Below are 14,793 nucleotides of genomic sequence, written 5' to 3' on the forward strand. Positions count from 1 at the left end.
GGCCACTTTAGAATCGCTACACACCCTTTCTCTCTGACCGTCTTGCATGGCGAGTGCAATGGCCACTTGCTCGGCCACCTCTGGGTTCGTCGTCCGGACGGAAGCACAGTTGATGACTTTGCCCAGCGTGTCAACGACGGAAACTGCAAAAGCCTTGCCGTCTCGGTATGCAGCTGCGTCCACGAAGCTTGCTTCGATCTTGTCCTTCTTTATTTGCTTTAGTATATTCAATGCTCTTGCTTTGAGACGACCTGCGCTGTGAACGGGATGAACGTTGCGGGGCAAAGGGGCGACTACGATCTTCTTTCTCCCCTATTTCTCTGGGGATTCGGGTGTCTTCAGCCATGTTATTGGTGAGTGCGAGTCCGATCTCCTCGAGGATACGCCTGCCGGCCGGCGTGGTGGACAGCCGAGTTAGCTGGCCCCGTTCCTGAGCCTCGGCTATCTCCTCCATGGTGTTGTGTATGCCGAGCCAAAGGAGGTCCTCGGTATGCGTTCTGACGGGCAGCCCGAGGGCTCTCTTGAAGAATTTTCTAATGAGGGCATTAAGCTTTGTCCGCTCTGCTCTGAGCCAGTTGTGCATGGCCACCATGTAGGTGAAGTGACAAAGCACAAAGGCGTTGATGAGCCGAAGCAGGTTGTCCTCCTTGAGGCCACAATGTCTGTTCGTGACCCTTCGGACGAGGCGAAAAGCATGCGAAAAGCATGGGTATGAGCAATTTTATCTTTGCTTGCTTACAGGGGTATGAGCCATTGCTGATTATGGTATATTTTTCTTTTACTGCTCGACTAGGCGCCGCGTTGTTTAGGTAGGAGCCGTTGCAGCGAGCCACCTAAGGTTTTGGCCTTAAAAAAATGAAGGAACGACATTTTAACAGAGTAGGCTACTGGCACACCATTCTTCACCTTGAAAGAGCCAGCTACTGGCGCACTATTTCCGTCTTGTCATATTTTGCGTTATGTGAATGTCAGAAACCCTCTGAATCCCAACAATATTTCTCGTTAGCGTCCGAGTGGCGTACATAACTTACGGTAATAGTCACATTTACAAGCAGCTTTCGTTTCGCCACGTGGGATGTGCATACGCGATGACTTCACGATACATTGGCTTGCCCCGATTCGGAGAATTTGGTGACTGCCACACGGGAACATAGCCTGAAGAAACGTGCAAAATAGTCTAACTAGATTATTATTATTATTAATTATTTGTTTGTATGAACGAATTCATCATACCGAGCGTTATTGCTACAAGGCGTCAGAAATTTTTGCTCTGTGTCGTGACATCACGATAATGCGCGTGACGAGAGGCCCCGCATTTTGAGACCCACTATAATTTAGCTGTTTCCCAACCACTACATTTGCTAATTCTCATCTGTTGAAGACACGTCTTCTCACGGCTTTCCAGTACGTCAAATCTTGGTATCTATCTGGTCTTCCCGTCAAAAGACGGCCATTTCGCGCCTCCGTAGCACCGTAACGTATAGCAAAAAATACTAAGATGTAGTTATCAAGGAAACAAAGAAGATAGAATTAGTCACAGAATAGACAAAGTAAGGGTAAGGGGGTAATAAGCGCCCATATAGTCACAAATTAACCACATTGCATCATAGCCGATACTATCTGCGAGATCTGCCCACTTGGCCTCGAGGTGAAAAAGAAAAAAGAGGGGTCAACCTTAGTCGACGAGGATGAAGACAACATGGATTTACGTGTTCTAAAAAAAGGAAAATGAGAAAAGAAAAACGAATGAAAAAACAGCGCTTGAATAAAAAAAATAGAAAATGCGGGGAAGAATGTAAGGTCCTTTAGTGAAATGAATAAAACTTCAATCAATTGTGCAACATTGCATCATCTTTAATAATGCCCCCACCTCTCCCCCCATCAAATTTCAGTAGACGTCAATGCATAGACCAACTACGTCAACCTTGTCTTCTTTCGTGTCTTCATGCTCTTACGCGCCTTTCCACATTTTTCACTCATGATAAGTATGTTGTACAATTTCTACGGGAAGCCTTATGCCAAATATTATTCTGGCGCATTTATGTCGCAGGCATGTACGCTACGCGTGAGACAGCGAGCCGTATACAGAGTTTCTTATGAGCTTGTTTCTTTAGAATCAAAATACTCTGTGTAATATTTTAGCACAAGAAAAAAATTAAAGTAACCGTGGGAATCAACTTCGGAAGCGACGCTTTGTAGATATCTTTGTGTAGGCAATCACCAAACTCAAAAGAAGGCCCCCTTCTGAACAAACGCTGCGACGTAGACAAGCCTGAAAGAGAAAAATCCACACGAAATGTGTGCGGTTTCGCTTTATTGGTCGCGCTGTTTCTTCACATCCGGCGCCCTCCAACTTGCCCAGTTATTTCTTTTATATGCTCAAAGCGAAAGCCTACAGCGAAAACATTTCGATATTTACCTAAAATTGAAAGGAAATGGTCGTAACGAAATGGATAGCACTTTACGTAATTGATGCACCAGAACTGCGGTACGATACGTCACGATTTAATAAAAACTATTGGTTGTACACACCTTCGCGCATAAAAGTAATCATTGCGCGCAAAAAATAAAAAAAATTGAGGGTCTACTATTTTCGTTTCAATAGGCGAAGAAAAAAAAAAGAGCAGCGAGAGGAAATCGTGCCTGCAAAGCCGCGGCAAATGACTCGTACGGCCACCATTCCTTAATGTGCTCCGCCGCCGACGGAGATAAAGCGGGCATTTGCAGACGAGCTCCCGGGACCGCTACGCCGATTGTAGGCTTGTCTCCCGCGAGGCACCCGACCAACGGCGCGCCGAAACCCAACCGCTCTCGGTGCAGATGTCTTGACAATAGCGTTGTGCAAGGCGCTCTCCTTACCAGACCATTTTCAACATCGATCCGTGTAATGCGCGTCTCGACGTCGAGACGACCTTGCCTGCTCCGGTGATAAGGTTGAAGAAAGAAAGTAGCCGCGATCGACAAAGACGCCTTCCCTTGAACGTATGTCTCCGTGCGAATTCCTTTGATTGCAAGGAGATGGAAGCGATGTATGTTGGAACTGCAGACGATCCTTCAGCGTCTATTGCGCACTTTAGTGCAGACGTTTACTTTTGGACTTTGGTTTTCCTCTTTTCTCTCATTTTATGGCCTGGTTTCCTTCCCTGTTTGAGAAGTTATCACTATTGTGTTGTAGCTTATTAGCTGTAGATAAGTGGAAAGGTAAAATTTGAAATCTTCAGGAAAGTGATGTTGCCACGTTTACTAGCAATGCAGGTTTCCTTGGCGACGCTTGGAGGCGACTACTTTGTGCAGCCTTTCTCTGAACATGATGGAGGAATGAATCTGCAGTGATAGCACACGCCAATATTGACCTCCTTGCTATGGTGCCCATAATGAGAACTTGTGTTGGTGTTCAGTGCTTTATTATGCTAGGAGAATATTTCTGGGGCACACAATAAGCAATTAAGCGTTGTTCAACAAAATATTAAAACAACGCGAATATAACCAATGTGACGTTTGGTGGAAGTGCTGGGTAAAGGTCCATCCTGCGAGGGGGGGGGGGGGGGGGCAACTCCTGTAGCCGTTGGCGTTGGCGGGGCAATCGTTGCTGGGGTGGCGTTGGCGTTGCATTCACGCTTTGTACTGGGCTCACGGCTTGTCGGGGGTGACCGGACCATGAAGGTAGAAACACCTTCACGAGATTTCACTTTGTAGGGACGGTGAATAACTAACTATTAAGCGCCAAAACTTCAAGTCCCAATTCCAACCCTCTATTAGACGAACTTGCGCTAAGAAAAACAAGCAACACTCATAGCAAAACCACAACGGTGAGTACAGTCGTCTGTCGTCTAAATCTGATGGATAAGTCAAGTGCGTCGGCTATTTATGTAAGACTCACAGTACATTCTATAGTAATCTGTAGTGCTCGCAAACGTTCCCGAATGCACTTTGCTATTTGCGTCACCCGTGTAATCTGATTAGAAAATTTTCTCTCCCTATAAAATGAGCGAGAACTTTCGCGAAGGTTCGGATACATGTAACCGCATGTTGCGACAAGCGATAACTGTATAACAATAGTGGGACGGCAAAAAAGAAAAACGGTCACAGAAAAAAAAGGAATGTACGCGTGTACATATTAAGCCTTCAGCGTATCATTCAGTTGTAGAACATTTTTAAAAATATGAAAGTGTTACGTGCAAAAAAAAAAAACAGGATCTGATTCTGAGGCATGTCGTAGGAAGGGGCTCCAGATTAATTTGTACCATCTTGAGTTTTTTTAACGTGCACCCAATGCACGGAATACGTTATTTTATGTATTTCGACTAATTCTAAATGAGGCCGCCAACGCCAGGAATTGGACCCCAGGACCTCGAGTTTTTAGCAGCTCATCGCCAAAGCCACTACTCTACCACGTCCGGTATTATAGCATGTATTGCTTGCTTTTTCATCAGAAAAGTGCATTTACGTATACATAAGAAGTGGAGGTGGTGGGAAAAAAAAGGTTTTGTGACGGCAGCTTCACCAGCACCACACCTCCTCAAAACTCCGCAAATTAATACGTACGCAGTACATTGCACTGCTGCTAGAAGTCGCGTTAACTGCATTCTATATAGGCATGTATACCACTAGTTCCTCCAAGTGTTTGCTTGGTCTAATTGACTGATTTCAGTCCATAAACGTATGAAATGCGTAGTTCTCTCAGCAAGAATGATCGCTTAAAATCGTTGCGCATTTAAAATCTCCCACAATAGCTAGATGCAAAGAAATTCATATTCAAACCGTGCGCTTGCCTACAATAGGCAGTCGTCACCAATTTAAAACGCTTACGCACAGACGCAAATTATTCTGATTTCAAGATCAGCTTTTATTTATTCAATCAAGAAAATAAAATCACAGTAACAAGATATACAGAAGGAGGTCCCAAAGCGCGAGGCTGTAGGGGGACCTCCTGTTCTAATTAGAAAGATCAAAACAAGTTAGGTTACAGCAAACGCAGCAAAGTTTTAAAGTTGTCTACAAATAATTACACATGACAGCAAAGGAACCAAAACATATGATAGTACAAAGAATGGCGTTATGAACAAATAAAAGTAACAAAACAATTCAGGTTAATGCAAATATAGCAAAGAGGTAGAATTGTTAACATGTATTAATGCAAGAAAACAAATAAACTGAAAACATGGCATAACACTGTATAGAATTACATCATGTACTGAATTAAAAACAAAACAAAACATGGGAAGTGAAATGTAGCCTATGAGGCAGTGTTCTAACAATAACTGACACAAGGAAACAAGTGGACAGATATGATGAAATGTTGGTGAAATGGTGAAATGTTAAAGATATATAATGTTTTACCCATAATGAAGCAAATAGAACATGTTAAATTACATTACAGCAATTACAAATTAAGTAAATATGAGAATAAATGCTTTTTAAAGCTGCCTATACTGGGAGACAGCTTTATGTCCGTTGGAATACAACTCCTAATCTGCATACAACATACAACTCCTAATCTGCATACAACATATTGCTCCAGTTGTTCAACGGTGCATGACAAATAAATAACAATTCAAAACGGCAGAAAGGAGAAGATGCAAAAACAACTGTAACAGAAGTGAGAGAGGCTCGAAGGTCGTGTGTCCCCGTTTATGCTTCTATACAAGCGTATGCCACACAGGCATACGCATTCACAGATAAATGTGTGCACTCAGAAACTCGCCTGTTCGCTTTCCAGTTCAAAATTAACCATTAACAGCTTACAAACAAAATACAAAATGGTTTAACCTGCAACTTTTCGTGAATTATTCATCGCACACCATGGTGGCAGCGACAGTGCCTATCAGCGACAGTGACTGGCTGAATGGCGCGGATTTCGTTTAGGCGGCGCCGGAGCAGCTAAAGATTTACGCTAGAGCGCTCTTCTCGAGGCCGGGACGACAGGGAAGGTGCCAATAAAGGGCTGCCTCGCAATGCGGAAACGAGAGTGACCAATTCGTTTACGTCATTTGCAGTTCGACGCGTATAGCTTCACTTCTGTTGTTCTCCTTAAGCATAGACGAAGCCACGGATTAAACATCTGGGCCCCTTAAAAGCTCTCGAGCGACGACAGCGGTACAAGGAGCTATAAGGTGCCCTATTGTATCTGCACACTCACGGTGACGTCTATGCGTGGCGTCCAGACGTTGAGGAAGAGGCAGTCCTCGGACCCTTCGAACTTCTTGGTGACCGGGTTGGCCTGCAGGCACGGCGATCCGAAGTGCTCGGCCCGGCGACCGGCGACGCATGACTGGGCGTTGCTGGGCTGCGGCTTGCGCCACCGGCGTTCACCCACGGGTGCCTCGGCGTAACGTAGCGCCTGCAATGAGCGAAAGGGGCAGGTGAAAACGAACGGCCTTCTTCAACTGCAAGCGCCGTACGACATTGCCCCATCCAATTTGAAATGCTAAGCATTTCTTGCCGAACCTTTGTTGCCACTTTGACAGTATCTATCTATCTATCTATCTATCTATCTATCTATCTATCTATCTATCTATCTATCTATCTATCTATCTATCTATCTATCTATCTATCTATCTATCTATCTATCTATCTATCTATCTGTCTATCTGTCTATCTATCTATCTATCTATCTATCTATCTATCTATCTATCTATCTATCTATCTATCTATCTATCTATCTATCTATCTATCTATCTATCTATCTATTGGTGCTCTCATGGTCGTTTCGTTAACGTGGTGTGTACCAAAATTGGCATAGTATGAGAAGAGTGTATGACGAGGATAAACGATCGGTCACAACATGAATGTCATGACATGCGTGCCATGTAGGTAATGAAACAGCCGGCTACATCTTGATGCTTGTAAGGTCGTTTCGTTAACTTGGTATGCTCCCCGCACACTGCTTCGTATAGCATCGATTCCCCCAGAGCGTGGGATCTGCCGACTTTTTTTTTTAACTTCCTAATGACACAAACCTGTGGGATAACAAACTTGAACGCTGATATGCAGTTCTTCCTCTAATCAACCTGCGTTTTGTGTCGTAACAAAATAGTTTGGCAGAGTATAATGAAGGTCTTTTAAATCAGAAATATATCAGAAATCAGACTACAACCCTTCAAGTGTAGTGCGCGCCCTTCTCAACTCCCGCTCCTCTTGTTAATGACCGTCACAAGGTTGGTGGAAACCCTTCAACATACTGTGTTTTTTTTTTCACGCCCTTAGACAAAAAATGAGATGCCAGTTGCATACGACATCAACTCAAGTGACAAAGCATGGTTTCGTGAAAGATATACTAGTGGGGTTCATTCTTCCAGGCTTCGCTGTAGAATGCTTTTGCAAATGCAGGAAGGTGGCAACAGAGCTTCTGGAGCGGATAGTTATGCATAACATTTCTTCGCAAAATACTCAGCTATAGCATAAAAAATTATAGTTGTTGCCGGCCACTGAAAGTGTAAGTGCCAAAATAAATAAATACCACAGACAAAATAAAATAACCGCATTTAACACCCCCAATCACAGAAAGATATCAAATATAAAGAGAAATTTAAGACGTCATGCCGAAACAGATGCCATAAATTCTTGTTTGAAACTTTCAGAAAACGGCAAATACAAGAATTTATAACAACAATCAACAAATGCACAATTATGTTCTTCTAACGAGTTATCGTGAGATATGTTTTGCTCGTCCTTTCTTTTTGTGCCCATACCACACGCGCCAAGCAATACTGAATTGAAGGTGTTCGCTTCCAACTTGATCTCTGAATATTCACTCAGGCTCTACGAATTTTGCCCAGAATCTATTGTACATCTTCTATTTCGACATTATTTCGGCATTTCGACAATATTTTAGGCTGATCCCATTTCAAACTTATTCATGGCTGCCCACGCACCTAAAGCCTGCCACAGAAGTGAAACTCACCCATAATTGAATATGTTGCATGACCGGTTCTTCACATCGCTAACCGCATACTACGCTGTCGCACGTTTCATTTGTCTCTTCGAACAAAACACGCGACATATAGACGGGACTTTTGGCTTTGAACAAAGTGGAACACTAGGTTTTTTTGACCAAGGGACCTATCTGAGAATAACATAGGTAATAGCTCGGCATGTTTGCCGTTAGACCAGGTATGGAAGGTTCCTTCTCTCGGATAGCACAAACAGTCACGTTTACTTATTAGGCGGTGGTGTGATTATGAGGTATTCTAGCCACGCTTTGTTGCATCCGTAACTCCGTAAAGCCAACACCTCCTTGAACTATATTAAAAACGAAGCATTCCTTCGCGAACATCGCCCGGTTTCTTGACCGTGGGTGTAGCTGCCTGGTTATTCTCTAACCGATTAGGCCAATCAATCGCCTTGGAGGACGCACGCCACGCCAGTCGCTATGTTCTTCGCACCACCAACAGATGCCGGTCCGCTCTTCTGCGGCAGCGGCGGCGCAGGCCGTGCGTGAGGATAGGCAAATCATCGTGGTCACCGAAAGGCATTAATATCCAATTGAACGCCGCTGAGCAGTCCTTCGAGTTTTGAACTCCTCGCGTGCAAGTGAGGGCGTTTGGAGTCTTGGCCAACGCTTCCTAGACAGCATAAGGCCGGTGTACTTCGATTAGTGACGTCATGCTACATTGCCCGACTGTCACAGAATCTAATGGGGATGCTCCCGACTAATCCGCGGTGATTTTGCCGTTATCGCTTTCGTCGCGCCGGTCTTGGAAATGGAAATATTGGTCCAAGTAGCATGATTTCCTTAAGCACTGTTTACAGGTCGTAATATCTAGAAGGCGCTGGTTTGGCCCGGTGGGCATACGACACTGGCTTTCAAGCGTTGGGTCGTAGGCTCGAAACTCACTACCACCAGCGTATTTCCTTTCGCATTTATTGCTTTTTTATACGTTAATTTCGTTATAGCGATTACCGAGGCGAAGCTAGAACGCTAGAACGCTCGGACAACACAGGCTTTCGAGAGCGAGGTTGACGTGGCGTCGCGGCGATGCCCTCTTCCCTCACGTAACACCTTGCGAGCCAGCGCGGTAGCACGTGTTCGCTTTCGCCCGCTCTGCTCCTTCGAGACGCGCACGTAAGGCGGCGCGGGGGCGATTTCGGTGGCGTTTCGCTACTACAGAGGCCGGCTTTTCCCCTCAGTGGGCCATTTGATGCTTTAGCATCCAAGAAGAGCCGGAAAACTGGCCTTCACGCATCCGCGGCAGCTGCATTGCAGTAACCTCTCTTCCATGCCTGAATAAAGCCTTCGGTGTCGATTTGAGCGGACAGTTAATAAAACTCGTATTTCAGCTCCTTACGACACTCCAAACAAATTTCTGCCGTCACCGTGATATTCTGTATAGAGTTTAAACAGTATAACAACGTCGCCGCGCGCTGTACGCTGTATGTACGAGTGAAAGCTTGCGAAGGTGAGTCCAAGATCAGGGTTCGATCTCGCGCGCACAAGGAAGGAAGACGTTGCGGAAGTGCGCCGTCTTCTGTCCCGCGCGAGGCACCGGGGGTAGGTGAAAAAGATGGTGGGCGTTCTGCTCCTGCGGCTGCCGCTTACGGCGCGGCCGCGCGGCCGCCGTATCATGAAAGTGATCTTCGCTGTGGACAAAGCGCACACGCCGAGTGCCGGGATCTTCGTATGCGCTGTGCTTTCGACGTTTACCTCGCGTTGAAGAGAGAGACAACACGAACGTCAATTCGCTCGCTGCTGCTACCGCATGGTCACACGCTAGTGTTTTGACAGCGAATTTCCGTGGTCATCAAACGCGATATGTTCATGTTTACCTGCGAGCGCGGGACACCGTTCTTGTTAATCTAGTTAGTAAGCGAATGTTTACTGCTTTATGCTACCGTAAAGCTACTATCCTTACTTTCTACACCTGTCTACTAATTTTCTATCGCAATCGATGCTTTGCCTTTCGGGGCAACTGCGATTTGTTTCCTTTTTCTTTCTCTTTGAGACTGCTAATCTGATCCGGAAAGGTTTCGACAGCGTTCTCCCATTGACGGTAGCTGCCTGTCAGCTTCGCTGGATCTAAAGCAGTGACAATGTCGAGGCAGTTTATTGGCTTCCGTCGCTCGTGGGTACTTGTAGTAACGAAGCTGCTGACAGGCTGGCTCAAGAGGCTTTGACGTTAAGACCAAACCCGTAAAAGGGCCGCAGGATTACCAACGTTCTCTCAAGCGAGGTTTTGTACGCCGTCTTTTTTTTTTTTGTATCGTGCTCTGCCATGGATGGCATCCCATTTTGACCGAAGCACTCGGCAGGACTTAGCTGATGCTCCTACATTGATGCCGTACTGAATCGACCGTAGCATCGGCGTGCCGGTGCATGGTTTGACAGCCTGCGCGGCTGCTGTTCACGTTATCTTAGGCTCGAGCTTTCATACCACAATATACTCTCTTGATTTCTTTATTCTGCAGGATGTGCCGAATAAAGGAGGATTTCATTTCTGTAGCATTATCTTAATTTTAGGTCTCTGTGTCACGGAATTGGAATTGCAAAAAGTGAAGGCTAAGAAAGGAAAAAAATGCAGATGAAATGCACGTGTTGCGAACTGTACCTGAAGCGAAGTTTTAGTGAAACGGTTACATAAATTTCTACAGCTAAATGTGATGCGTACGATTTCGTTTACTTTGATTCTATGCGTGTACAATGTCATAACATGTTTATGTTCACCTACCACAAAGTCACAACTCTATTCTCTTACAATATTTACGTTTATGCGCTACACCGCTCACAAGCTATGTGGGCAAGCGAACTCCAAATTAGACTATTACGCACTGTAACATGCCTACGCTGTGGTGCAAGAAAGATGAAGGGATGTATGGTGGTTGACGAGGGAGGATTGGTGATGGCAGGCATGTGCACAGATAAGTTCTCGTATCAAGCAACTCTTGAGAATTCTTTATCTGTTGTGTTAGAGTGGCGCGTAACCATTCTGGAAAAATGGCCATGAATAGGCACACACTCAGAGACACATACCGAACCGCTAAATCGAAGAATATAATGTAAATCAAACAATCCGCCTAATAAAAGATGTTGTAGCATTAACTTGTCGCTGCGTTTTAGAGATGCTTGTGCGTAGGCAATATTTGTTGAAGTATTATGAAGGCGCATATTTTGCTTGTGACGCAGAACCGGAAGTCGCGCTTACTTCCACTACATTTACACTAAGCACACCAGGTGTGCTTAGTGTAAATGCTTTTATTTATTTGGTCACATGTACCCTTCGTACATCAGCTATATTTTTATAATTTAGTACATACTGCAGTCCGAAGACGAAGCAGGAGGGGCAAGAAAATTAACATAGTGATGGAAACTGAACAGGTTACATAGCAAAATATTGCAAGCATTGCCGCTCAAAACAATCCTACAGTAAAGAACATGGTTAAATATATATTGGAGACAGAAAACTGCACAACTCGGTAAAATCACTTTTATGCGCATAAAGAAAGAGCAAATAAAAGTTAGTTCATGAGTTGTCAAAATATAGGCAAGAACAATGAAGTTTGCACAAAATGACACGTCTTTCTCGAAATCAGGAAGGCCACATTCGGAAACAGATATTTGAACGCAATGCGTTCCGTTCGATGATGGTTCGCGGAAAAAAATGAGTGTTTGAATAGGTTAGTGCGTTTTAAGTATGGTGTCAGGTCGCGATTGTGACTATGTCTGGCCTGCAGCGAGAAAAGTGGCAATAAGGTATACAACAGAATCGATATTAAACTGCCGATTGTGGTGCAAGAAAAGAAAGTTTAGCCTGACGATAGCTCTGCGCTGTTCCAAAAGCCGGATGTCGTTACTAGCCATCAGTGAAGAAGACGAATCAAGATTTTGATAGGTGTTATAGAGAAATCTTGCTGCCCTCCTTTGAACCATTTCTATTTTATAAGCATGCTTTTTTTTAAACACGGATCTCAGGCCACGCATACGTACTCTAGACAAGGTAAAATAAATATGTTATAATCAAGGAGTTTGATCTGTGATGGCGTGTTCCTTAGTTTGTGCATAAGAAATCCCAGTTTTACGTTCTTGCCAAAGCTGAGAAGGTAGGCAAAAAAAGTTTCGCTTGAACAATTGGGCCGAATCAATGAGAGGATAACTATCGAGGTGAAGTAATAGCTTCCCGGTAGAACTGCTAGTACAGTGATTGTGATATGCTGCTCGAAACACTTATTGTATACCTTTATTGCTTAATGCTGTGATCTGTATGGATGAACTGACCTCGCACTACCTCCAGGATTGGCCCACGGTAAACACCAAGCTAAAATTCTTGCGAGGACCCGTGGTGAACCGGTATATCAGGGTCGGTCTACCAAGTCAGTACATTTAATTACACTGTGGCCTGTACTGGCCAAGTTCACTTGGTCACGCAGTCGTCCAGGCAAAGTGGGAGGAAAGAGGCGAAGGATGCATCGCGTTAATGGTTATGACCGGTTAACGAGTGGCGAAACGTTCGAATTTCTTTTGTGGCTCGGCATGTATACAGTCAGTTTAAAATTGTGGAACAGTGGAAACGATATGAGAGCAAATCAGGCCATATACAGGTGTGCTGCTGTCTTTCGCCCCTTTCATTTGGTTTCAGGCCAATACTTCATTGCGGTTTCATCCGCTATGGTGCCTCTTTACCCGCAAAATGTTCCTGTTGAGCAGGTTCGGGATCGAATTCCGCCACCAGTGGCCTCATTGCGATGCAGGAAAATGTGAAGACGCTTGCGTAATTCGATTTAAGTTTCACGTTAAAGGTCCGCATATGGCGATAGCTAATCTAGAATCTTGTAACATAGCATCTCTCGTTTCATACACTACAGCTACGGAACGAGAAGCTGTATAAAATATGTCACTAGTGTGTGGCCGTGGCCTGGTACTGCACGGACATTGTGACGATAACTGGGCGTCTTTGCTCTTTTGCATGGTGCTATTCACTGCCCGAACCGACGTAAACGGACGCATTAGAACGTATCCAGAAGAGCCACCTGACTCGGGCACTCAATGTCCATCGCAGTGTATCTTTGGACTACCGCGTGCCAACGGGAATATTCCTGACTGGCAATGATGCGTAATACACCGTGGACCCTAACTTGTCGCGTCGTCAAACCCGCCTCGGCTGCTTATAGTTTGGTTGTGCCGCTTGGCCACCATGACACTTTATGGGCGCTTAGTGTTGAAACAGTTATCAGAGCTATTTTAGCGTCAAGCGCTATTTTTTTATGGGTAACTGTGATGAGATGTTTTCGGAACAGCTTGGAGCAGAAGCGAAGTGCCCGTAGTTTCTTACCATTTCCGTGAATTTGTTGCCGCGCTCTCGCAGCATAGAGCATTGCTCCGTGAACATGGCGATTTTATTGCGTCTCTTGTTCTAAACTTGCTGGTTGTGGAAATAAACCAGTTACGTGTGTTCTGACTTTGCGTGTTTCTTTGAGTTTCCGAGCTCAGAAACTATTGTACGACTTCTTTGGATGGACCAAAATACATCGCGTGCATGACCTTCTGATGACCAACATCTTGGAAAAGAATTGTGCACAATCATTGAGATCTGCCAATACGCAGCTATCAGGCTGAAACGGGGAAGATAACGAAGACGCTGGAGGACAACCTACTGACACTATAGCGCGCAATCGAATGAAAGAAGACAGTGTAGTCGGTCAGACAGCAAACTGGAGTAACTGATACTCCAGTTGAGGCTATTAGCGGTATTGAACAGGTCATATAATGCGTAGTCGAACTCACCCGTTGTTAATTAGAGCCACAGAAAGGAACAAAAGAAGGAAAAATTCAGATCAAGGACGCCAGAGGAGAAGGTGGCATGATCAGGTTAAGAGATTAGCTAGAAAAGGATGGAATCAACGGAAGAGTCAATTGAAATAGGAGATCATTAGGAGAGAGGCCTTAGCCCTGAAGTGGACATCAAATAAGACAGGATTGTTACGATAACGATATCATTTTGTTTGTCACTGTGCGTATGTGCAGTTGGTTGTGCCCGCAAAGCAGTGTGTCTGAACGCAACAAAGAGAAAAACGAAAAACGAAAAAAAAAACGATATTTTTGACGGGCACGAAAGCATAGCCGAAAAGTTATTTATTGTTTTGTTTCGGAGTGAAACCGAAGTATTTTCGTTCGATTTTCGGTTCACGGGGAAAGTTGGAAATCTGAAACAACCGGCGTCAGACAAAGTTAGAATTAGCAGGTATCTAAGAGGTCCACATAACCGCGTATCTCAGGCAGGGTAGGGATAGCGTGAACGACAGCCGGTCGAGCACTCTACTAGTCTAGGCCTGCCGCTCGTTGCACTAGCAGATCGGCATCGTGTCAAAACCCAGGGCTCGCGCACTGAAAAGCTTATTGTTTCGTATTATACGGGTAGGAGGCTTTGTTGCCAAAGCTTTATCCTTCGTTGACGTTGGTTTAGGTTCGTGTTATCGGAACAGCGGTCTCACATATCGGCGAGTACCACTCAATGACGTGCTGCTTCTGAGATCATGGTCAGTGTCTTAACTCAAGGCACTGAGTGATCCCGATATCAGAATTCATAATTCACCTATTGTGAACTATAACTAGTATGTTTTTATTGTTACTACGCGTCGAAAATGTTTGCATGCGAAACAACGCCGTTATGAACCGTTACGGTTAATTTTTTTTTTCGTTGAGGAGCAGAACTGGAACGGTACATTTTTCAAGAACGAAATAAATTCAGAATGAAAAGCATTTCGTTCTGAAGGCCTGCTATCAAGTAAAAAGAAAGCATTTTCATTCCATTTCTTCTTATCTATCATATATCTGTTGAGTTCATTCTTGGCGCCTTCTTGGAA

The 14,793-nt window shown here is 44.6% G+C and overlaps 1 protein-coding gene across 1 annotated transcript in view; it reads right to left on the minus strand.

The window, feature by feature from the left end:
- Positions 1–14,793, minus strand: part of LOC126537493 (para-nitrobenzyl esterase-like) — an 87,803-nt gene that overhangs the window by 23,815 nt on the left and 49,195 nt on the right. Inside the window, exon 3 of the mRNA XM_050184519.3 lies at positions 6,140–6,340. Within this exon, the coding sequence (XP_050040476.1) occupies positions 6,140–6,340 (201 nt within the window). The remainder of the gene's footprint in view (positions 1–6,139; positions 6,341–14,793) is intronic.

The sequence above is a fragment of the Dermacentor andersoni genome, chromosome 4 (assembly GCF_023375885.2).
Source record: "Dermacentor andersoni chromosome 4, qqDerAnde1_hic_scaffold, whole genome shotgun sequence".
Classification (NCBI taxonomy): Eukaryota; Metazoa; Arthropoda; class Arachnida; order Ixodida; family Ixodidae; genus Dermacentor; species Dermacentor andersoni.